General features: G+C 39.0%; 1 protein-coding gene across 2 annotated transcripts in view; it reads left to right on the forward strand.

Annotated features, from left to right (window-relative positions):
* The window catches only part of GSK3B (glycogen synthase kinase 3 beta), a 150,180-nt gene that overhangs the window by 38,106 nt on the left and 85,813 nt on the right, over nt 1-26,261 (forward strand). For both annotated transcript variants that reach the window (XM_030971629.1, XM_030971638.1), the window contains exon 2: nt 17,858-18,051. In XM_030971629.1, coding sequence (XP_030827489.1) covers nt 17,858-18,051 — 194 coding nt within the window. The remainder of the gene's footprint in view (nt 1-17,857; nt 18,052-26,261) is intronic.

Here is a 26,261-nt window from a genome sequence, read left to right on the forward strand (position 1 = left end):
TTACAGGTCTTTTCTGGTAGTGACAAGAATTATCTGTGTTAAGACTGACAAACCCCTTACCTCTTTGCTGCCTTTTTTTCTTTTTTTGTACAGATTTACATTAGTTTTCCTAGTTGGGAAGGCTGTCTGACCCTGACCTGTTCAATCCCCCATGCCAGTTTGGTTTTTTTCCACAGCTGTGCTGTGAAACCAGATAGTGAGATGATCCAGACTTGCAAATGTATTTTTTTAAATTAAAAAACATAGGTTGCTTTCCTTTTCTTCATTGGTATTTATAGCATAGTCACACAAACGTTTTCATCAGCATGGTTTAGTGTGTGATGGATTATTGATAGAGGGGAGAGCTGTCACAGTGTGTGGGAGACTTTAATCTGATTTTTTAGCTACCAGACAAAAGCAACATGCAGCTTCAATATCAACCAGTAAGTTTGTATGTACAGCCCATCAAGTTAGGAGTGCTAATCCTGTTCTTCATAAAAAGTTGCTTTGCTGTTGTGGCTGCTGTGACAACTGTGATATTATTTTCATGAAGTTCACTGCTACCCTTTTCTGGTACAGTGTCATTGTTTAAGTGCAAATGTGTAATATGCAGTAAATGTTGACTTGTGGCCATAGGATATGGTCATAGAATACTGAACTCCTGTAGCATTGCTTTGATCTAGAAAGACTTGTGTCGGTTACAGTGAGTCATTATTGAATCCTGATAGGAAATATGGAAGACAGAAAATTGCTTTTCTGCTTGAATTAACCTTTATGTTGCATTCAGATTGCTCTCGTTGATGCTGAAGCTGAAATAATAGAATGTGAAAGACCACACACATGTAAAACTGCAATACATTGTACCAGTGTGTGATTACCTACTTGCAAGGGATGTTCTAGTGCCAAAGCTCAGCCATCATTGTGGAGCTGAGAGTGATGGCTGTGGAACCCTGGAACTCACCCTGTCTGTTGGAAGCTTACAGGTGTCTGTATATTCACTAATTTTTGTCATAATGGAAAAATCCTGTTAAATGTTTTGTTTCTCATAATTGGACCGACTTCAGGTGATTTTTTTAGAATATGGATTGTCTGTGTTGTGTTGATCAGGACCACAGATTAAACTGAATGTGTTTTGTAGACAATGTTGCATTGATCTGTCCTGTGTGGATTCTGTGGGGACTTCTGTATCTGAGGGGGTAAATGGTAGGGGGATGGATTGTGAAATTTAAAGGAGTAACTTAGAACTATTAAAAACCAGTCTGTATCTAATCTGCTATGTTGAAAACCACTGCAGTGTATTCTCAGGATGTTTTTCTAATTGTGTGGAAATCTGTGAATGCCATCCTTGTTTGTTCAGGTGACCGATTTTTTTTTTTTTTAACCTAGTGATGTTTTATACATGAGCATGAAGACCTAAGATACTTTATGATTTTGTTCACAGTTTTCAAAGCCTGGGTTTGGGGCACATGTTCTTATCTTAGCTGTAGATCTTTCTGTATTAATATATCAAGGAAATAAAAACCTTTTTTGTTTTAAGAAATGACTCTATAATTAATTTTATAGAGCCTTCTTGCCTAAGCCACATTGTGCTTCCAAGCCTTAAAGGCCACAAGTCTTGTAATTACCAAGGGCATTTTCTCCTCTGGATACAATTTCTAATTCTGTAATAGAATGCCCTGGCTTTCTGCTCTTAAGGCCTCATTTTGTGTCTAGATTCTTTAGTGATGAAGAGACTTTCTGAAGTACTTGGAATTGTGGAGGAAGCCAATTTTTATTCATCCTATACAAGTATGATACCTCACGTCCATTTATTCATCTGATCCCAGTTTTCTGAGGAGTAATTCTGCTGCCCTGGCAAATGAGCTAAGAGTAAAGGTAGATGAAGATCTGTCATTGGGATAGATGGCAATCAACTGTTAAACTAAAAATCCCATCTTTGAGTAATGTCAATATTGCCATAATCTTTGGTGTTGGAAATGGTGTGAATTTGGGTTTGAATATTTCCCACCCATCTACTTTTGATGAATGCACACATTAACCACCTCTGATAAGAGCAATACATATAAATATTGGAAGGTTTTTCTTTGTTGCTTTGTTTGTGATGCAGGCAGCAGGCACTACATCCAGTAGTTTGTATCTGCCATGTTAGCTGTCAGAATCTTTGGATGTGACAAACTAGAAGGAGCAGTATTTGGACTAAAAAGTAGATTGTATTTTCAGGTCCTCTTACAGAGAAAATAATTATTTTGCAAACATTTTCACTAATTACAAAATTATATACCAACTCAATTACATGCTTCAAGGAGGATACTGGGAAAAGAGCTGGCTCTTTTAATTGCACACTGAATTGTAGAGCTGTTTGATTTTATCAAGGATCCAAAGTGAAGTATTAGATGCTTTCTTATATGCATGTGTAAAGAAAAACAGAATCCTGGGTTCATTTCTTGGCAGATAAAGGACAATTACTGATTTGATTGTTACAAAAACATGTTTTTTCAGAAGAATGTTTCTACTAGAAGAAAAAAAGAGTGTACTTTGTCATAACTTTATCTAAGCTGAAACACAAGCAATTTTTTCTGCTTTTTGTTGGGTTTTGACATAGCTTTTTAAGATGATGAGTCTCATCTTGCCTTTGCCAAAATCCTTCTCCCTCCCATAAGTTTGATTTATGCATTCATTATCTCTCCTACAGTGCCAGGCTGTAATGTCTTAATGAAATTTCATTGTGGGTTTGTGGTTGAGTGGCTGCTACTGTGGAAGATAATTTCTATTTGAGACTTCCTGTCTCAGCCAAAATGCAAGCATTCAAGCATATTCTATATGCTCCTTTTCAAGAATTTCTTCTCAACTCTTGCTCACTGCTACTTGTTCTTTATTTTATGTTGTTGTGACCCTCTCCTATTCCCAAATTCATGCTAAGTGTCTTTGATCTTAGTGTCTTTAAATAGACTAAATAAACTAGTTTAGATTATATTGTCTCTGTCCCAAGATGAATTTATGAGCAAGATGAAGATTAATCCCATGTAATAAAAAATGCCTGAATGCTGAGTAATATGCCTTAGCTGGCACATGCCTTAGCCATCCTGGTGTTTGAGCAGAATTGTCACTACTTGCTACTGTAGATGTTGAGATAAAATTGCAGCTTTCTACTGGATAGTCTTGACACCGATATTCTTTAGAGAGGTCCCTTCTCCTTATGTGTAGAAATGGTTGGTTGGCTTACTGTGTGTATTATCTTCAGATCCTGGGCTGGGTTTGCAAACTCAGGAAGAAAAATCCAGAGATGCTGCCTCTGGCTTAGGAAGTTCCCAAGCCACCTATAGCTGAGCTCTGGGAGAGTGCTGGGGTAGCTATCCCTGCAAGTTTGTCCTGTTTCATACGCTTCCTGAAATACTGTTTGCTGCTGTAAGACAAGGGAAAGTTGAGCAGATGAAGCCATGTGCTTTCTTTTTCTTGATCAATATCATATTTGAGTATCTTTTTTCTTTTTTTTTTTAATATGAGTCCTTATAATAAAGGAATTGTGTTCTTCAAAGTGCTTTGTTACTGTCTTCTGAGGCAGGTAATGAAACCTTTGTCTGCAAGAACATTAGATTGTTCCTCTGTATTTACTCTCCTCTGAGAGAGATGTCTGTTATTGTGCTGAAAGTAGCCTCCTTAGCTGGACCAAGATAAAGCATTGCCGTTATTCTCCAGCTGTAACAGCAGTAGAGAAATATTAGGCTCCATTGTTTCCTTCTAGAAAATGGAAATCTTTTGCATGCACTCAGTCCTGGCTTCATTATACCTGGTTTATCTTGCCTGAGATTCCTAGGACGGTGTATGCAAGAAGAGAAGGAAAAGCTAGCTGTGTTAAGACCTGTTTTGTCTTCCCTCCAAGACAGTCAAGCTTGTAATTAAGAAAACTTGCTGTATGCCTGGCAAAAAAAGCCTAGGTACCTTCAAAACCTATGTAGGTTTGGAACAGCAGCCCTTGAGAAACTGCCCCTTCTGGATAGGTATATGACTTTTGCAGATGCATATATATATATATATATACATACATATATACATACACACACCCCCCCCATATATATATATATGGATAGATAGATAACAGAAATGTTTGTTGCCTTAAAACCTGTTCATGTTTTTTTAGGCCTTTTACTTAGTAGAACTTATTTTCTGCTTTGTGATGTCTTCAAGAGTAATACTGCCTTTGTCCAGTATGGAAAGCGACAGCATTTGGGAAAGGTCTGATTTTGTTACTTATTTTTCCTCTTACTGGCAAGATTGAAAGGAATCTTTCCTTAAAAAAGTGGTGCTCTCTTCCCCCTGTTTCCAGATACCTGTCTCTATTTTAGGATTTCAAGCCTCAGCAGTCTTCCTTAACAAACAATTACAGGAACAGTTCAAAAATTTCAGCTGTATGTGTATTTTTCCCTGAAAGCCTCTGTCTGCTCATATGCTGGCAGAAGGGAATTAAGTCCCCAGATGCCTGGGCTTGTTCTTAAGAGAAGCATTACTTTTGTTCATGTTTTTCTTTCTGGAGAAAACTTACTCCCGTTTTAGAGGATTTTATTTTCCTAAAATCTGTATATTGCAATTAAATATTTGGAGACATCTTTTGTAGTTTGAATTATATGATTGTCCTTTCACTGGGGAAAAATTTGTATTGAAATAGGTGTATTGTTTCTGAGAGAAAAAGAATGAACTTCTTAGTAGGTTTAAGAAACCATAGGAGAAAATGATACTTTTTATTGTCTAAAACATGCATTTTAAGGCAATATAGCTACTCTCCAGAATAGAAGTCTGTGCTGGTGTAATGTACCTTGGTTGTTGAGCTTTTTTTAACAATAGTAGAAATGTCAGTTGTTTGACATTGTATGTATGAGCTTGTGTTTTGCCTTGAGAAGGCAGGGGATGTGGTGCCCAGGTGCTTCCACTTTGGTTCACCCAAGGCCAGAGCTTGGCTGATTCAGCGTGCCCTTGGCCCAGGCTGTCATGGCAAGGAATTCCTCGGGCTGCTTCCATCTCCTTGCTCTGCCAGCCCTAGTGCTCACATGGCTTTGGGCAGGCAGTGGTGTTCCTCTGGAAGAGTTGGGATGCAGCTCACCTTCAGAGAGCAGTCATTTGATACCTGGTACCACGGCAGTGTCAGGGCACGGGGAGGGGCGGGAGGACCAAGATTGCCCCTCCTCCACAGGCTGCAGCTCTGCCGTGCCTTTGGGTGTGGGTTTGTGTTACACTTAGCGTGGCTTTCCTGGGAGTACAGGCAGTGAGGAACAGGCTCGTTCCCAGTCCTTGCTTTCCTCAGATCTAGCAACTGCCTGTCCTCAAGATGAGTCAGTTCAGCTTGCTGATTTGAGGCTTGCTTTATTTTGGAGATGGATTCGTTTGTCAGATCAGTAGGCTAAACTGACTCATCCTCAGGCTACAAGATTGCCAGATTTGCTATGGCAGGAACATAAAAGTGGGAAGTAAGACCATCTTTTTTTGGCGGTGGCCCCCACTTTGATCAGATTACGTACAATGTGAAAATGAGCTGTAGTTTCTCTTGTTACCTTAAATAGCTTTAGAGATGTCCAACACTTAGTTCTCTTGCTCTTCGTGCTCTACTATTTTTATTACTTAAAAAAAATAAATAAATTTCAAAAGCAGGACTTGCCAGTGGTGAATAGCTTATGCATCTGGCTTCTACAATGCTGCCTCATCTGTAATAATAGCTCCTTCACCAAGATAGCTACTCCTGCCATGGAAAATATCTGCATTGCACTGATGGCATGCCTACAGTTTCTTAATGTTAATTGAGATAGCATTCTCCTTGAATTCAAAACTGTCTTTAACCTAAATGGACTTGTTCCATTCCTGTGCTGTTCTGTGGCACAATCTGAAGCAGTAATTCGAGATTGATGCAGAGGCTGTGGAGTCTCTTAAAGATGGTCTGTGCTCTGCAGCATGATTTGAACAGGATAGCACAACTTGATTTTGCTCTCTGGAGAAGCAGTTGCAATGGCCTCTTTCAGTCTTAGAATGGTGTTTAACCTCAGCTTACGGTCATCTTAGGGATTCATATTGGCTACTACTAATTTTTGACTTTTTATTTACTGTACTTCCTATCCAAGGTGGATGTTGGTTCTGAGCAGCTGACAGTTCTCTACTCCTCCTCGAATCTTAAAAGATAGTCACCAAATGCATTTTCATAACTAGCTTCATCTGTCATTCTCTTTGGGATTTGGTTGCTGTCTCAGATTCCAAACAATCTGTCTCATTCTCTATCTTGGACTCTGGGTCCAAGATGCTGTTTCTTGGTCATGGAGAGAATAGCATGACAACTATGTGCTGTATTTTTGTGATTTTTGTGTTCAGTGAAGCTGAAGAGTAAGAAAATATGTCAGCTCCTAATTGGATGACATAATTATGGAGTACTTGACAGAAAGGAGAAATTGCAAAGGAAAGGAGAGTCCTCTAATATTCCAGAGAGCAGAAAAATGTGTTAGAATCAATGGCTCTCACAAGGGAAGAGCTTCATCGTTTGCCCTGCCAGGAAAGCTTTGCAGGTTAAGTGGGTGTTGCTGTTCGTTGCACCTGGGTTTCCAAACCCACCTATGATACCCATTAATACCAAAATTGCTCTTCATTTTTTAGATAAAAATTTCAAGGTTTAAGAGTGCACCTTTGTGATAAGGATTGGCTTCACAGTGTGGCAGAAGGCACCTGCCAGGGAGACTCCAGCAGATGAGGAACTGCTTGCTTTGTGCCCTGCTTCTTTCTCCACAGTCTGGCAAGGCTTGCAGAGGCCACAGAGAACTACCCCGAGGCTCTGCTGGCCTGGGTGCCTGCAGAAGTGGTGACAGCAAGTGTTTCACACCCCTGGAGGACTCACTTGTGGGTTCTCTCAGTTCAGTGTTAATATCCTTACAGTCGTGCTCCAAATTCTCTCCTGGATTCTCTGCTCTTGCTTCTGCTTCTCTGCACTTTTCAATGCTAGCATTCTGGGGGGTTGGAACATTTTGGATTTTTTTCACCTGTATTTTTCCTGTTCCTTACCTTTGCTTTATTTTCTTCTTCCTTTAGCCTATTTCCTTTTTGGCCATCCCTCCCAGTGGGGGCAGGAGCATACTTAAGCACTGCTGTAATTAACACACCTGAAAGACATTTTATTTAAACCTCCAGCAGGAGAATAGAGACTCCCTTTAAGATGTATTAAGATGTTCTTAATTTGTGCAAGTGTGTGGTAGAGAGGGTCTTGGCAACTTGCAGCTACTGCAGGTGGCTTTCTGTGGGTTTTGCTTAATGGTACATTCTTACACATTTGAAGCCTCTTGGTGGATGCAAAGATAGAAAAAACAGTGGTGATGTCTGTTCTCAGGGATCAGAGATGTGCTTGTCTTGGTGACATGTGCATTTAACTGGATTAAAAAACTCAAACAAATGCAGTTAGGGAGGTCTGCAGCAAGTACACAGCCTCCCTACTTAAGCAGTTTGCAAGAAACTACTTTAGTGAGAGGTTTGCAGGTCATACCAGATATTTTGAAGCTTGTAGACCACCTGGGAATTCCCCAGATGAGCTGTTTATTATTTGGTATTTTTCGAGGGGTGGGAGTTCTGGAGTCTCTGACAGTGATGTTGAAGTAGGTGTGTCAGTAGCCTAACAATGGATTCACCCCTCAGCCCTGCTGGAAGACACCGACAGACTCGTTCAGGGTCAGCTGTTGAATGGCACTAACAAGTGGATAAACACGATACGTTTGTAACTTGGGGTTCTGCGTGTCAGGGCTCAGTTACAGGGGTTTATAAGGTACTCCGTGTCAGCTGAACTGCCATAGCTGTCTTTGGCAAATATTTGCTAAATCATGTTCCTGATGATGTAAGAGGAAAGAATAACTAAAGGAAACTTCAAATAAGAAATCCTAGTACTGTATGGGGTGAATTTCTCAGCTAGCAATTAACTCAGAGCTGAAAAGCAAAAGAGAATACTACTGAGGCTGCAGTCTTATGCTAAAATGGTGTCATACTGTTTCTGTTCATTCCCTATCTCTGTTCTTGTCTCTTGTGCTGCATTTAACCTGTAAGCTTTTTGGGACTGAAATGACCCGATCTAAGATCATAAGAACAAAATCTATTATGATCACTTTGGTACTTGCTTCCTAATCTGTGGAATCACCTTATCTAAGTTTAAATTTGATTTATATAGCTAAATAGCTTTTGTGGGGTGGGTTCTTCTGCATGTGGGTGGAGAGAGAGGAGAACAGAAAGAGTGCCTACTAAAAATAACTTGTTAACAAGCATGAGACTGCTTATGAAACCCCACTGGCAGCCAGTGTTTAGATTACCTTAATTGTATGTTTCTGTGTTTTTTCCAAAGCAGAAATATAAGTGTAAGCATTCTTGTGGATATTTTGTTTAGTCACAGAAAAAAAAAATTTCTTTTTATGGTAGTCCCTAAGGTAATTGTGCAGAATTTTTCCCCACCTGAGTGTTAACTGCTGCTCTCTTTAGAAATGTATGGTTTTGGTCTATGTTTGCCATAACTGAAAGAGTACTTGAAGCAAGCTCTGTGTTATAGATGGGCAGCACAGACCTTAAATGTGCCTCGGAAAGGTGTGGACACCACCTTACGCATTGGTAGGAGGGACAGCTTATAGCAAAATGAAGTTTTTTTTCCATGCACTGCAAGTAAACATCCCTTCTGGATTCAGCTGTTTGGTTTATAAATCAGTGGGGTGTTAACTTGCTGGGATTTCGTGGTGGCCGATGTAAGCAGCTGATTGTTGGAATCCCATCTGCCACAGTTGGATCCAGGGAGGTCATCTGATGGCCAGTGTGATAGGCATCTGGGCTAGATCAACAGGGCTCTTCCCATCCTTTTTCCTCTTGTGATTTTGTTTTGCTTTTTAAACTGTTCACAGTCAAGTTTATGCTGGAGTAGAGAAGCACAACTGCATGGCCAATACCATGCTGTGCTCACTTTGACTTCTGTGGTTAAGATATAAAAACCTGTAGAAAGTCAGTGCCTGAGAACTTCAGGTGACCTTTCAGTGGACATTTTAACAAGCTTATCATGTGAATGTTCTGGAACCTGCTCGCTGCCCTGCTTATTCTTTAAATATTTGTTTGCAATCTTTATCATTAAGCTTTCAAAGGGAGTGAATTGAATGCCCCCTCCAGAAGTCTATGATTACCTCTAAAGAAAGAGTTAAAGCCCCAATGGCATTTTGAATGTCTGAACTGGGATGCAGTAAATGCAGATGCTGTTCCAGCTACTCATCTTGATGTAATTTTATGTGTTTATTACATCAAATATAAGCATATGAGTCATTCCATTACTTGTCACAGTCTGCTGGAAGTACATTTAGTTTCTTTTTCTGTTTTTCATGACACAATGACCTCAAAAATAGGTCAGTTGAGCTACACAGTTTCATTTTTATAATAATGTTATATCACCTTTCTAAACGGTTTACTTTTTATATTGTAGTGATAGGATAGTTTATTTCACTAGACAGAAGTCAGTCACTGGTATTCTGTTTACTTTTTGATCAATTTTTCAGTTCTTTCCTGCATAAACTTAACCTTTAGTGCTTTGAATTTGCCATTTTAGAAACTGTTGAGCAAAATGTAGAGCTACGGTGTTTTGAAGTTACAGGTTTGGCCTTCTGCAAGGTAAATTGTTTTTTAAAAAAAATTGCTTTTTCAAATGATTTGCATGTAAAAGGCATTGTTACTTGGTACAAGTGGAATGAACAATTTTGCTTTTACTTCCTTCCTCTGTGTCCAGCTAGAGGTGATGGCAACTTTGATTTCAGGCTGTTTTAGAAACCTTTTCATTTGGTGATCTTTGACTGGCAGTTGTTGCTGAAATTTTTCCTGATTATTTGTTTTGGGATGGAGCTGAAGTGAATTGACACATAATTAACTGTGCCTATCATTTGATCATTAGCAGTAAAGCCAAAGAATGGCCTTCCAGTCTTCACGTTTTCATTATTTATCAATTTATTGTGTTTTTGTTTAAACTGAATGCAGATTTTAGATTTTGACTGTTGTAGAAAGCGGCATATTTAATATTTAGTTATGACACCATTGCATTAGTGCTGAGTTGAAAGAAATTATTTCTGTGGGCATTGAGCTTTTGTGACCTTCTTAAGGCCCTAAGAGACATCATGTTAATCCTGTGCATGCTTTCTTATTTCAAGCCTAGTAGTTGCAGTTCAGCAGTATTTTTTGTTTAAAAAAATATTGTAGTCTAAAATAAAAATCTGTGTTGCAAAAATAACCCTGTCTTTCAGAGCTTTTAGTAAGGAAATTATTTTTTTGAAATTTTATCCACCTACAGTTTTGTCCCAAACTCTTGCACTTTCTGTTTCTAGTCATTATTTGCAATATGTCCTCCACCTGCATATCAGAGCTCTCTCTGAAGTGTCTGTTCCTTCTTCCTTTTAGAGATAATCCTCCAGCTTTCTCTTTGACTTAAATTGTTTGCACTCTTAAGTCTCACTCAAAGTAATGTATTTTTGCTGACCTTATGATGTCTGAGGCTTCTTTGAGAATCTCTAGTGTTTTCAATCATCACTGCTGAATTTCAGCTATCAGGATTGAGCATGCTATTCCAGTAGCTGTTCAATGAGTGTGAAATAGCAAAGAGTTTTTTTTTTGGTCTGTCTGATATACTTCTGCTTATACATCTAAGGATTGCTTTAGGATTACTTTAGGTCTCAGTAACAGTGTGTGCTTCTTTCTGTGTTGGGATGTCCTGCAAGTCAGAGTTGATGACTCCACTCTTTGGATGACTTTATTTGACTTGGCTGCATGGCCTATGATCTTGGGTTCTGGATCCCTCTGCCTAATTTGCTCCTGGGTTACTAAGGAAAGTCAGCTGCTTTTTCACAGATCTCTACCCTGTGCATAACTCTAAATCTTGTGTCTTAGTACTTCATGACTTTTCTTGCAGGTTGTTGATAGAAACAGTAAGTGTGAGGGCAAAAAATTAATGCTGGTGGCACCTCCTATTATATTTTATGTTGCAGTTATGGGCTAGTGTATTATCATTTGATTAATAATAATTTTTCTTTCTGTATATGTGTTTCTTCATTAACTCGCCATCACATCACAACTTAGAAACCCTACAGAAGTCGCAGTGCTTGTCATCACTATTTTTATCTTTTTTTTCATTCTAAATGAACCTGTAGTCTCTAACAATATGGAATCCAACAACTGGGTCTCTGTGAAATACCTTACTGCTTCTTTATTAAGTATTAACGTAACTGATGTGGTACTTAAGCCAAAATTGTTGTCAAAATAACAGGATTGCATGAATCATCCCATACATCTTAGAAGTTCTCTGAGTGTTCTGATTCCTTTCAAAAATGACTTCTTAGTTGCCTCTTCCAAAATCCTTGGGTACAAATCATGAGATTCTTCTGATCTTAAGTAATGTCTAATGGCCACTCTTTTATTGCAGTATTCAGTTACAGTCAGGAAGTCAAGTGACATTTTCTGTGCTAAAACAAGTGTGTGGGTATATAAATATTCAGTGAATGCATCTGCCTTATCTGGGCGATGATTGGCACACTTACAGGTTTTTATTCAATGCTTGACCTGAACTATTTTTGGAATTCCAAGGACTCCTTTTGTTCGGTGTAAATTGAGAAACCCAAATGACACTGTGTTTTGTAAGACTCCTTTCTTTGATTCCCTGAGTTTTTCTGATTTGGTCTATGAATGTTCATTACAAGAAAGCTGGAAAGGGACTTTTTACGAGGGCTTATTGTGATAGGGCAAGGGGTAATGGATTCAAACTGAAAACTTGAGATTATACATAGAAATTCTTTCCTGTGAGTGTGGTGAGACACTAGAACAGGTTGCCTGGAGAAGCTGTGGGTGCCCTGTCCCTGAAAGTGTTCAAGGCCAGCCTGGATGGGACTTGGAATAGCTTGCTCAAATGCAGATTCTCTGCTGATGCTTGCAGGGGTTGGAAGTGTATGAGCTTTAAGGTCCCTTCAAACCATCCTGTGATTCTGTATGGTTCTAGGTTTTTTATCTTGTCTCCTACTAGGTATCATTCATGCAGTTCACTGATGAGGAAAGGAAGTTGTCTAGTAAAACAGTTCATAAATACCATTTTAGTACTTTCTCCCCTGCACTGACTCATAATAATTAGCTCTTCATGAAACTAACTTTTTAAAAAATGTAGTAGGAAAAATTAATTAGAAAAAGAAAATTAGTAGTGATTTCTGCTACTGACACTGTGTTTCCTCAAGCATACACTGGCCACATTAAAGACTTTCAGAGCAGTTGCTGACCTCCTTCTTCCTTCACATGCCATGAACAATTATCTGAGAAGTCAGGTGTTTTATTCCATAGCCTTATGTGATGATGAGCACCAGATTCTAGCAGATAGCTAAAGAAAAGTTTTTTCTTAAAACATTTTTTTCATGAAGTAGTCAGATCTTTTGACTGTCCAGTTATCCACAACTGAGAAGAGCTACTGCAGTTCTCATAAACTTCCCTCCCCCTCTGGTTGCTCATTTCTTTCTAGGTAGTTGTGTCAGCTACTGGTTGTAACCTAATCCCATCAGCAGGAGCTGGATCCAGCCGTGTCAGATTTCTGTGGAAGTGACTCCTGACTCTACTGAGCATTGAGCAAATTAAGATGAAGCAGTGCAGCTAAACCTTATGAAGGGGAGAAATAGTCAAGTGACTTAATACTGAGCGATGTCTTAGTAGGGAGGTGACACAGAGATTTGAAACAAATAAGTGAAGATATTTAAATTAACACAGTTATGTGACCTCAGACATTGTACGGAGTGTGTTGTATCTCTGTAAAGTTTTCTTTTAGGACTTTAAAACAGCCTAGGTAATATCTAATGGAAAAGCCTGTGAGCATGCTGGTGAGGAGGAATGCAGCAGGAGGAGGAGGGAAGCGAGAGGAAACAAGCAAAGTCAAAAGAGAGGAAAAGGTGGAGTTTGTAGGCAGTGCAAAGGATCAAGGTTGTATTTGAAGTAGAAGTAAAGCTGCTGTAATCATTGTACTAATACATTGTTTCTTCAACTGTAAAACACATTGAAAAGGAGGAAGGGGGCACCCACATATAGAATTGAGAGCTAAAAAAGCACTCTTAGATCTCTGCATTAAAGTGTGGTTTTACTGCTCAGTCAGACACTAAACAGCTAAAGGGATGTAGGGCAGACATAATTTTGGACTTTCTCCAGGCCCATTCAGTAGAAGGTGTGTGTGGATGATCAATAGCAAAGGATGCCTTTCATGGTCCCTGAGGACCAAAGTGAATTTTATTGAATGACACCTCATTTGGCACAGGCCAAAAGTACACATGTAGTACACTTACAGGTGGTCACCTTTGAGCTTAGCAGTAGGAATCTGCAGCTGGTGGGGTGTATATGTGACAAAATGCTTGCCCAGTAGCAGGATTCCCAGTCTCACGTGAGTAAAAACAAAAACACATACACCATAGGTTTTCTTTTTTTTTTTTTTTTTTTTTTTTTAAGATACAAAAATAGGGTTGCAGCTTGCACTGATGGTCTGTGGTCTTCTAAGTGGAGTATGCTCATTTCTTCCCACAAGCTGATGAATATTGTCTGCTTTCAACAGTGCTTTTATGTAATGGTTGTGATTTGTCCATGTGGTCATCATGTACTAAAGGTAGAAAGTGAGCTAGATTAATCAGAGCACTTGGAAGTTGAAATGTCTGGATTTTTTTTTTCAATTTCACATCAGAATTGTGGAAAAAGCTCTTAATCAAAAAACCCAAACCCAAATACAACATCATGGATGCTAAACATCAGTACTGTGTGAGGAAATGCTTTAAGGGCTTCCATGAAAGACCAAATGCAAGTGTATTATAATGTGATAACTATTTATTTATCCTTTTGCTTCCACCCTGGCTGTTATAAAGGTGGTTGGCATAGATGATGATTTTATGGTCACATGAATTTTCTTTTTGGTTACAGTAAAGCAAGGTCATATTGCTGTTGGCCCTAGAAAACAGCAGCCTCTGGACATGCGCTAGTGATGCTTTTCATGTGAGCTGTGCTATAAGAGCTCTTCAGTATTTTGCTATTTAATCCTTTCTTCCTCCTTTAGTTTTTCCATTTAATGTCCTAGTTCTGTTGTAGACCTTACAGTCAAAGGTGTGGAGAGTATTCAGTGTTTGGCGGTGCCTGCCTGTCCGCTGGGGTCGCTCAGTCTGACAGTCCTAAACAAAATAAGAGGTGAAGGGAGTGAGATAAGAACTGTCTAGGCTTCTCTTTTAGACTTGCTGTGGTATAATGCTGTTAGGGAATCTGTTTGGATGTACTGAAGATTGCTGGGCAGGGCTGTTTCCTCTCTGCTATTTTCCATCATGCTGAGGCTAAACCCAGCATTTCTGAAAGCTGTTTAGTGAACTCCTTCGTGTGCTGTTTGGGTGGCAAGTCAGTGCTTGCTGTCCAGACAATTAGAACTGAGATAACCATACTGAGCTGTGTATGATCTTGTGAGCAGTACCTGTATCTATGTAGTGGCAAGGAGTGGCAAAACAGGCTTGGGGCCTCTGGATGCTGCTGCCATACAAACACATTATTTGTATACTTTGAGCAGCAGTGAGATGTTTTATTCTTGGAGATCAAAGCTGTGAAAGGTGAATTTTACCCTATAGTCCCTCAGGTACAACAATACTGAAATAGAATATAACTGAAACTGTAACAGGCTTAACTTTGAAAAGATTGGAGTTCTTACGGTGTTTTTTGTGGATGGTTGGCAAACCTGTTGTTTCCTGAAAGCAGGAAGCTGGGAGAAAGCTCTACGAGGCTTAATGCTCTGTAAATTCTGGTAAAGAAACAAAGTAATTCTTGGTGTAATGTTTAAAGTGTCAGCGCATACACTTCTAAGCACTGATGATTTCAGCAACTTTAGGTAGGAGCTGTGTCCCCGTGGAGTTAAAGGAAAGTGTCTAAAGCTGACTGGTTTTTTCATTTGAGCTCTGGAAAAGTTGGCAGGGTGGCTGCAGCTTGTGTGCTGCACATTGGGATGAAACACTTGACGTGGCCTGAAATTCAGGGCTTGTTTTTGTGGACAAGGAGGCCTCTGAGAGAGTTGCAGCTCTGAAGAAAGTCCTTAGAGCAGATCTCTTGATATCAAGTACTTCAAATCTCAACCAGTGTTGCCAGGGGCAATTATTTTTATTTCTAAGAGTTCATTAGTCTTGATTTTTGGAAAAATGGAGAAAAAAACTCATTAACAATCTCAATACTCTGGTCTAGTGAACCCTGCCAAAAAGAAAAAAAAGATGCCCCTCAAAATTGAGCAGGTAGGGGATTATCTTTTATTTGATGAAGATTGCTGTAGTAAAGCAGATATAACTCATTTGTATATTTGGTAAGTTAGAATTATAATCATAGAATAGTTGGCCAAATAAAATGCATTGCTGCTATGAGAGTTACACTTTCAGCTTGTTTACCAAAAAAAAAAAGGATTTCTTTGTATTTGTGGCTTCCTTCCTTTTATTTCTTACAGTTATCAAAGAGGAGAATGAATTTTCCTTTTCCACACAGCTAGTATGCTTCTATTTATGCTTCTCTCTCTCTCCCTGTAAGAAGACATTAATCTGTCTAGTGTTCCTTTCTCCCCGCTACCCCATTTTCTCTCCAAATCTATAAATCCGCATCTCAACTTCTTGTGACTATTATGGGGAAGGGCTATACCAACTCTGTGTTACTTGGCAAGTAGTTGGCACCTTTAGCACTAATGTACTTTATTTATATTTGATTTGTTAATTTGTTTCATGAAGTAGTTGTAATCTTAAAAGGAAACAATTGGTAAGAACCTAAGAGGCAACACAGGAGATGAATAGTAGTTAATGTGGATTTTCCAGGAGGAAATTGTGTCTCAAGCCACCTGCTTTTCTTCTGAATCTTAGAGGTGGAGAAGAAGTAGTAGTAGATGTGGATATCTTGACTCTGAAGTTTGCAAACTAATTTTCTCATGAGAAATCTAGGAGAACAATGGACTACGGGAAATCCCATGAAAGGCATATAAAATGATCTGATTATTTTGTTAGAGCATAACAGGAGGTCCAAGAAAAAAAAAAGGATGATATATTTCATGGGTTTTTGCAGGGCTTTTAGGCAGTCTCATAGGATTCACCCGTTTTCACCAATTTCTTAGGTAAATTTCGTGTAGCATTGGGAAATGAATCTCTGGATAGTGACTGTGATTGAAGGATTTGACAAGCTGGCAAGAGAGCTCAGTAACCTTGGATGCAGTTCAGTCAGGACAAAATGCAGAATATTAGGCTTTGATAAGAGCAATCAGGTGTGTAAGTGGAGAGTGGATGAGGATTGGCCAGGCAGCAGCTCCACAGGGGAGAGTTTGGTACACAAGCTGATCATGAGGTTGCAGTATTGCACAAGCTGCAAACATTGTGCTAGGCTGTACAAACAAGTGTGTTGTAAGTCGGACACAAGAAGTCACCAGCATGCTGCGTAGAGCTGAGATAAGCTTCCTTTGCAAAGCCTGGTTTTAGGTGCTGTACCTGAGTAGTTTTTAGCAGTGAGGGGAGAGGCTCCCCAAAGAGAAATAACTTCATCATAATGACTTTCTTTGCAACAGCACTCATATTTGAAACAGGCAGTGGGGGGAAAGAGAATGAACTGTGCCATTTTTCCCTCATGCCCTTTTAGAACAGAACACAGAGCGTTTTGCCTAAAATACACTAAAGCTATTGATCAAGCTATCTGTTGGAAAGATTTTTCTGAACACATGAGAAGTGAAGAGAATTCCTGGAGGAAGTCATAGAGAGGAGGTTTGTTAATAAGCAGGTGTGATGGGCATTTCTTGAGAACAGTTTCTGTAGAATTGTGCTGACTGCTATGGAACAGCAGGTTCTGGTTTTTCTTGCAGTCCTGTTTGGTTTTTTAACCCAAGCGTGAAGGGCTCTTTATTGCAACTGAATGGCAAGAAATGCCCAGATTGTGCTTGTAAAGTGCCTAAAGCTTTGCTCCTATTATGAACAAAATCAGACTTTGAACAGGGCGAAGCCCTGATGGTAGTAACAGTGGGGCTAAGATAGGTGATCGTGGCTTGGGTCTTTTGATGGAAAGTGGCTGGAGCCCCACAGCTGCTGCATCTGTGCCACAGCACATTCATTCACCTGTGCAGCTTCCACTGTGCATTGGATCCTGAGCACTGTCCCTGGCTATGCTCTGGTTCATGTTGAGATACCAGCTAAGTGCCTGCCATTGGCATCCTTCTTCCCCGGCCCCTGCAGGTCCCTCCCTTCTTTGCAAGGAAGTCCAGACACAGAAGAAGGGAGGAACAAGACTGTGCCATCTGATGCAGCCTAGGTTTCACTTCAGGTGCACATAGCGAGGTTTGACAAAGGTTATGCTTCCTAAGCTGTAAAGCTGAAGCTTTACATGTGGGTGGATTTGTAACAAAACTAAAGTGCTCCTGGTTTTTGTTGCCAGATAAATACCTGTAAAGATCAGAGTGCTGATCTGAGCTCATACTGGCAGTTTGATTTCTTCAATTATAGAAAAAATATGGGAAAATGCTTCATTTTGCTAATTCAAACAACAGTGTGTTTAATATCACTTACTTGATAATCAGATGTAATGATAAGTACTTGGCTGCTTTGTGCATTACATTTTATTGCTCAATTTTTTGCTTCTGGAGAGCAATTTTTTTGCAATAATCTAAATGACAAACTGTCACCACTTAATATATATTAGTAAAGAACATGCTCGGTGTCTTCTTTGCATTTTGTCATAGGTTTTCTGTTTTTCTCTATAATATTAAAGTACATACGCTGATCTAAACCATTGTCTCACCCTCTTCTGTTTTAGTCTTGTTGGTCATCTTGTTTATGCGTGCATTTTGATTATTTATGTATCTTTTGCTTTGCAGGAGACAAAGATGGCAGCAAGGTGACTACAGTAGTGGCAACTCCTGGACAAGGTCCAGACCGACCACAAGAAGTCAGCTACACAGACACCAAGGTGATTGGAAATGGATCTTTTGGTGTTGTGTATCAAGCCAAACTCTGTGATTCAGGAGAGCTTGTGGCCATTAAGAAAGTCCTGCAGGATAAAAGATTTAAGGTGAGCCTATGCCTAAGTTCATAGTATTTTCATGAATGTTATCTCCTTTTCCATGTCTTTGATGGCAGTGTTTTTGATTTTCTTAATTTATTTTCATTGGAGGACATAAATACACCTAAAAATGTTGGGACTGAAAATTAAACAGATGGATTGTGATAAAGCAATAGTTTAACTTGAAAATCGGTGAGTCACTATGATTATTTGTATTAGTGCAAGTCGGGGAACTAAAAATCCCGATTTGATGTGCTGTTTCCAGGTTGCAGGTCAGATTTCTCAGACAGTGAGCTGTGGAAACAGGGGAAAACTTGTCTTAAGGTTACTTTTTTCTAGCATAACCTCTTCTCCAATCATTAGTAATTAAACTGCTGGAAGGAAGAGGAGCCTTTAGGCTTTGTTTTTAGTTGCTGCACCTATAAAGTTAAAAGCTATATTTGAGTAAATCAGAAATTATAGAGGCCAAGCAAGAAGATAATAAATACTGAGCCCAGGGCAGTTTGGGCTGAAGATCACTTTTTTTTTTTTGTGATCTGATTTTTAAACATGTTCATTTATTAACATGTTCTGGTGGTTTTAATAGACTAGTGATCCTTTATTCTAAACTGGTAGCCTTCCAAAGAGAAATCTTTTTATCTAGTGATTTTTAAACCAAATAAAAGTTAAGACCCATAAGCCACCTCAATACTTCTGTTAGTCCACAGCTTGGTACTTAATGTACTTGACCTCTTTCCTTTATAGTCAGGGGGCCTGCAGATCAGCTTGTGCAAGCAGTACATGATAGCAGAGGTACTGGTTTTAACATATCTTGTTTTCACAGCAAGACCTCATATACAGCTAGTTTCACTGGTAATACTTACAATTTGTGTCCTTTTTTGGTGGAAAAAACATTGTTTTGAAGTGTTTCAAAGGGAAATGGGAAAGATGCATTTAAATTAATGTAATGCAGAATTGTTTACTTCCAGTTAAGGAAGACTTGTAAATTTCTTACATAGTTCTTACATCTGAGTTATTTCTGGAGTGTATTATGGGTTGAAGGTAATTAGTACTTGGGAAGCATGCAATATGATGTAAGAGTGCCTTTTTTTAGGAGAATAAAGAAGAGGTAGAACAGAAAAGGAAAAGCAAATCCTAAACCTAGTACTTAAAAGGAGTTTTTTGCTCTTTTCCCATTGCATAGGTTTAAGGGGGAAGGTCAGGATATTTCTTTTACCCTGTCATGCTTGGTTGATGTCAGCTAGTGCTTTTGACAAGAATCCTTGATTTCTTTAGTCTTGTAACTCTGGGGTTTTGTGGTGTGTCAAAATGAAAACTTGGCCAAGCATTTTAGTTCCTGACCATCAGATATTAATAGCTTGTGACATCTTACTTTTTTTTTTAATTAATCTCTCTTGGGCATCTAGAGTAAAATGTTGGTCTTTGATTGTGTTTTGTTTTGGTAGTTGGTTTAGTGACATTTTGTTATCTAACTATATATCTTTTTTTTGAGTGTTTCTTTAATTGATAGAAAAAATTGTCTCCTGAATATTAGCCCTTTGTTAAAGCAAAACAGCTAAACTGAAAAGCTAAGTAGGGTGTTTCCAGTTTGGACTCTAAATTAATTGTCTACATTTGATAATACAAGCTGAGAACATCCAATACCTGGAGGCTTTAATATCCCTAAATGAGGTGTAATTAATGCTTAAGTCCATGTATAGATTTGCACATAGATAACATTAATTTTAAAAAAGTTTTTTAAACTTCATAATTTGTATGGGTCACATCTGCAAGTGCAAGTTATGCATTTTTTCATATTCTTATCCCAAACTTTTGTCCCAACTACACAGCATCATCTACCTTTGGTCTAAGCTTCCTAGTTTTTCCCATCATTTGTCAGTTCAGTCCTCTCATTTTTTCACATTCTGATCTAGAAGTGTATGTTATGTTGGCAGGAGGTGTAAACTCTTGCAAGCTGGATGGCAGCCTCTACCTGGACACATTTGGAAGCTAGACAGATATATGTTATTTTAAGAGGAGCATACAATTTCTTCAGGGTGTGCTACTCTTTGGGAATGCCGGATCTAGGTAGTAAATACTGGACCACATAATCTACGAGTTAAGAGGGAACTTGGAAAGTCTCTTGGCTGAATGGTTGGAGTGCAGTGTAGGAGCAGACCATCCCATGTGTTCAGAGAGCTGAGCTGTGGGTGCAGTTCAGCTGGGCTGTTGCCATCCCTGCTTGGCTGCCCGAGTCCAGATCCAAGGCCTGGTCATTGGAGTTCCCTAAAATCTGCCACTCCCCTCTCATTAATGCATACTCTCACTTCAGCAATGATTGAGGGGAAAGAGCCAACCTTACTGCAGGCAGCTTGTTTGATTCATTATCACTTTGATAATGAATCAAACAAGGGAGGGAAGAGAGGAGGGGGCACTTCCGAAATACCAGTCTGCACTGATCCCAGTGGTGAACAAGCAACAAGAGGAAAGTTATGTATGGAAGTTGCTTCCTGAAATTTGAATCATGAACAAAATTTTCAGCTGTATGCTTCTGGCTGGTGCCTGCTTATCCCTGTGCTTGTCTATTGTGATATATTTCCCTTGGTACTTGCAGTATAATTCTTTAGTCATGATTTCTTCAAAAAGTGCTTTGAGAAGAGCCAGCAGATAGTCTTGAAATGAAAGGGCATGGTTCAGAAACTTCAGAAAGTCCCAGGAGAATGTAACCTCTAGGCTCTTGCTGCATTTTGTGAATGTAGAAGACCATCCCGGAATATGTGCCTCAGTTGCCAATTTTAGATCTCTGTCAGGAAGCTGAGATGCTTTTGTCCAGGTTTGAAGCTTGCTTGAAAGCTGGAATTACCAGAGGCAGGTTGCCTATTTTTCTTTTTTCCTTTTCCACTTCTATGACAAGTCAGCCTCCCTACATTGGTCCAGACCAGAAGGAAGTTGGGTGTTAAATCAGTGCTGAAGAATTGAATCTTAAAGTTTCTATAATGGTAAAGATAGTTTGCAATGCTCCTCCTTCTTTCTACTCCCTTGTTGCAGTTCAGTGGTTCTTCCATTTGACATTGCAGTTCCTGCATGACCGTGTTTCTAACAGGGTCTCCGAATTGCTCTGAATTTTAGAGTGTGTGTGTCTAGAGTTCAGTGTAATGTACAGCAGTAGTATTGGTAGGAATAAGTGGTAAGTCCCTGAAGGGAATAAATAAAATACCACCTAGAGATTTATGCTTAATTTCAGTTTGTAGTTCTGCCTTCAGTAAGATAGTTCTCCATAACAAGTGTGAGGAATTAAGTAATGTAATTTTGGGCAATTACCCGATACTTGAATCAGTAGTTCACAAGCTATGTGCTGTTTGTCATTAATCTGTGAAACAATTTAATTTATTTAATTAAATTAACCAACTCTTATGGAAAGTTATCTTTTTGGGGTGGTGGGTTTTGGATTTTTTTTTCAGTTAAAATTTTAACAGGTGTGAGAGGGATGTTTCTCTTTGAAAAACAGTGTAAGGCAGCTGTTCACAAACTTTGGGGCCAAAGTGCTTTCAAATGGCAAAATTTCCAAAAGACAATGACCTGGCTTTCACTGTGTTTCTGCTTCTATTCCACAAATGTGTAATAATAGGTTCTTATGCAGAGCATCAATAGGTGCAGTTAAAAGGTTCATAGTATTTTCAATTATTTTCATTTATGTGTCTGTGCAGGCCCTCAAGTGACACAGCCTAATTGTGATGCTTGAAAAGAAAATACTGGTAGCATAAAAATTCTTGCGCTGCTTTTGTTAGCATTTTCATTGGAATATTCTTCAGATTAAGAGTCTGTCATGTTGCTGTCTCACAGTGCAAAAACCAATAATAAGCAAAGAGGCATGTTAGCATAAATAGTTATTTTTTGTTATTTCTGCCATTCCATTAAGGTTTCTAAGAAATCCTAATGAAATGAATGTGTGAATTGCTAGAAGTATTTCACAGCTGACTGAGAATAAGCAGTTAAATTTCTTGCATCTGAATTGCATACTTGATGTTTCTGCTTTTAGCACTGGGCTGTTGAAATCTAAATGATGAAGAGAGTTTGTACTCCTCCTGCACCTTTTCAAACAGTCTAGACTGGGCATCACATTTCTTGTTAATGGCTCACAGAGACATAAAGTGTGCAGCAAGAGAAAGCCAAATTCTGTAATGGGAACCATTCATGCCATCCAGTCTGTCAAATCATTCAGGGACTGCCTTTTGGATGGTTTAGCCATCCAACCGTGTGTGCCCTTGCCTTAGTTGCCTGAATTATTTAAATAGGCAGATCTTCTGGAGTGTGAGAGGATGTCAAACTAGGGCCCTAATGGTCTATAAATGTGAAGCACTGCATTGCTAAAGCTGAGGCCACTCAATAGTAGGCAGTGATCTTTCCTGTTTCTAGTTACAGAAGGAATAGTTGTTGTATTTGCATGTTTATTGTTTCTTTGTTTTGGTTTTTTGGTTTGGGTTTTTTGGGGGGGTTGGTTTTTTTTTTTTTTTTTTTAATATGTAAAGTCTTAGTGTTAATTTGAGCCTTAAAGCCCAATAAAGCAGCAGGATGGAAAAATAAGTTTGTGTTGAGGTTCTGGTTTCTTTCTTTCTCTGCTGGTGTGTGTACTTTTGTGAGCTGTTTGAAATGCTTCTGAAAGCAACAGCTTTCCTTCAGTTCCTGCCTCAGATATATCAAGCTGCTAAGTATAAAAAGATCCTTTTCAAAGTAGCCCATATCCGCTGTTTGTGTTACCTTATTTACAGCAACTTTGATCATAGCAGCTCCCATGAAAAATGTAAAACCACAAGGAAGACTTTCAATTGAAAAATGACTAGGTGTTTAGGTTTTTAAGTTCTGCTAACTTTTCAAGAGACTTTTCTGTTTAAAGCATTCAGAAATCTAGAGCTGACTCAGTTTTTTTCTTAATAGGTTTTGTGTCTCTGCTCATGGTTAAAGGTATAATTCTGTAAATATGCATGTGCAAAAGTGAACCTGTTGATTAATGGTTTGCCTCTTTTGCTCTCAGAATCTCAGTGGTTAACAGACCACTGTGAGAATATGACTTCAAATTGGGTTGAATTAGTTCAATTTTTTCTGACTTCCCCCCAGCTTGTTTCTTAGCTCTTGATTATCAATGGCCAATAAAGATACAACATATTAGTAGCATTATACTGGGAAAAAAGGCTCCATTTCAGGGGGCTTCAGTCTATTGAGGCCACTTCTGGTGTACCTGAGCTGTTTTGAGGAGAGATGTACTCAAGTTACTTGGGTAATGTGACTGAAAGAAGAGTTAAAACAAGTTTTGTTTTGCAGTCTGTAAGCTTGGGCTGTGGATAGTCATGTCTATCTACTGACAAGCAGACAGGAATTTGACACCCATCTTCTTGATATATGTTGGGAAACCCAATTGTAAAGCTTTAAGGGAAGTGATATCACTGTCTCTTCTGTGCAGTCTTGTTTCCCTTAGCTGGGTTCAGACAGGATGTGTGCCTCATCTTGCTTTTTAATGTTTTAGCAGGTCCATCTTCCAGACTTCTATTTCTATGTACCACAGCTTTGTCATGAGACTATTAAAGGCACAGTTGAAGAGAAGCCATTGTTACTGCTGGATATCTTATGGAAGCCTTGTCTCCTTGTCTTCCTTTGTATGTGCCTGAGTTGTGGACCCTTTCTTTCAAGCACACGGGTGGATATTGGAGTCACAGAAAAGACTTCCAAGATTGAGTCCAACCTTGCACTGATCACCACCTTGTCACCTAGACCACGGCACTAAGGGCCACATCCAGTTGTTTCGTGAACACCTCCAGGGATGGTGACTCCACCATTTCCCTCGGTAGTCCATTCCAAACTTTAATAACCATTCTTTGAAGAAATTTCTCCTGATGTCCAGCCTAAACCTCCCCTAGTTCAGCTTGAGACTGTGTCCTCTCATTCTGTTTGCTGGTTGCCTGAGAGCAGAGACCAGCCCCACTTTACGACAAACTCCTTTTTGTAGTGGTTATAGAGAACAATAAGGTCACTCCGGATCTTCCTTTTTCCCCTCCTACTTCACTCCTTTCTAGAAGGGAATTGAAAGTCATCACAGAGGTTCAGAATGAATGCTATCTTCATCTAAGTCAGTGTTTAAAGTTTTGAATACAGTGTAGAGGTTGGATTTACTCTGATGTATTCATGATTATCTTTCACTGTGACCTCTTGTTATCTGCACAGGTTTCCTCCAAACTAAAGACTGAACTTCCTTTTTTAATTTCATCTCTGTGTGAGTTAAGATGTATTCTCTCATCTCATATCTCCATCTAAGGATCATTGAATATTCAAACATTAATCTCTAAGGCCTTCTCTTAGAAGAATGCCTTTTTATTTACTGTATCTCAGTTGAGTTGGAAGCACCCATGGGATAAAAAGTCACAAAGGAAAAACATGGTGATGAGAATTAGTAACATTTAAGCACCTTTCTTTTAAGTCTTTGAGGGCTTGCACATCATAGCTGCTTTGAAGATCTGAGGAATAGTGAATCACTGTTCATAAGATTGTCATGGAGGTGTTACTCTCTTAAGGGTGCCTTAATTTTATTGTTAAATAGCTAGAAAGAGCACCCAAAACAATACATCTCATTAGTCAGAAGACAGATCTTTTGTGTTTGTATCACAAGTGGGGATGGAAGGCTGAAAATATTTTTCAGTGACTTCAGCAAATATTGTGAACATTTGTTAAACCAGCAGTAGATAGATAATTGAGCCTGATCAAAACTGCCTTTTACTTCTAGCTGTCCTCGTCTAAGGGAATACAGTCCCTCTTTAAGACTGAGGCTATCAGATCAGATTGCCAGAATGGGAGATGCCTGGGCATGTGTTCAGGTTGTTTTTCTATCTTCTAAACAGCTGGAGGGCTGTGTTTGCTTTCAGAGAGGTTTTTTCTAATCTATGCTTTAACTCTTGTATAGAGGCCAGATTTGTAGCTCTGGCCCAACTTAATTTATCCAGATTATCAGAGACATTTACCGAGATAATAGCTTTTCTTACAGCAGTACTTGATCTGGCTGTCTCCTGGAAGCTTACTGGAGGAGCCAATTCTATCATTTAGCTGTAATTGAAGTTGCAGTGCCTGTCTGTTCACAGCAACCAAAAAGGCTGGGTAGAGATCTGAATTTTCGCTCACAACAATTTCATTCCATTTTCCAATTTTCTCAGACTTTCCTAATGGATAAAAAATCTGTTTACTCTTGCTTTTCACAGTCTTTGAAGAAAGCAGTGCACTGTTCATTGTATCAGCTGTAACCTCCCTAGAAATACTTCAGTGGCCTAGAACATCTAAGAACTCTAAGAATCATATTTCTAACTTTGTATTATTTTAAAGTCTGTACAATAGAATTATTTGTAGTTATGGCTACTCCTGCAGATGCTTTCAAATCTGACAGCTGAACTGGATGCATAATAGCTGTTAGTGCAAAATAGGTCTTCAGTTTGGCCCATGAGATGACACGGAGTTTGTACTGTGAGCATTGATTTCAGTTTTCTGCTTTTTAGCAGGGAAGTCAGGACTGATAATGAATGTCCAGGGAATGCAGTGTCATCCAGCCACAGTTGGCTTAGGATAGAGGAGGAAAAACTCTTCATCTACAGACGTGGCTTTGAGCGTGTTTAGACATGTGTTTCCACATGTTGCCATATGGAAACCAACATGTTAGTAGGGAAATAGGCCCTAAGAATGTGTTCTTTGAAAAGGGAGGAGTCAAAAGAGCTCTTGAGGGCTTTTCTGCTCCTACCCCGTGGGTGTTTGCATGCGGCCTCTTATAGATCCATACCACAGTTTAGGTGGGGCATTTATTTTGGATTCTGAGCTTTTCTATTTCCATGAGTTTTTCTGTGGTACTCCCTAAACTAGGACCAAGATGGAACTTTAAAACAAGACACCTGTTTTGTCAGTTTTCTCTCCTCTTGCTCACTTCTAGTGTATAACTTGAGACTAAAATTAAATCTGTCTGTACTTTGTGAATTTACTGACCAACAAAAAGAATCGGAAGATACATTTATGAAAAGTCTGTTGTCCTACTAGTCCAGATAACTCATAGAGCTGCTCCAATAATACTTTAGTTTACTTCCTGTTGTCTCTCAGGTCTTCTAAAGGAAGTGAGTTCATATGTCTGGTTTACATAAAATATATATATTTATATATAGTGTATGAAATATATATTCTGTATATATACATTCCTAAATTAACTAGATGTTGTTTTG

The sequence above is a fragment of the Camarhynchus parvulus genome, chromosome 1 (genome assembly GCF_901933205.1).
Source record: "Camarhynchus parvulus chromosome 1, STF_HiC, whole genome shotgun sequence".
Taxonomy (NCBI): Eukaryota; Metazoa; Chordata; class Aves; order Passeriformes; family Thraupidae; genus Camarhynchus; species Camarhynchus parvulus.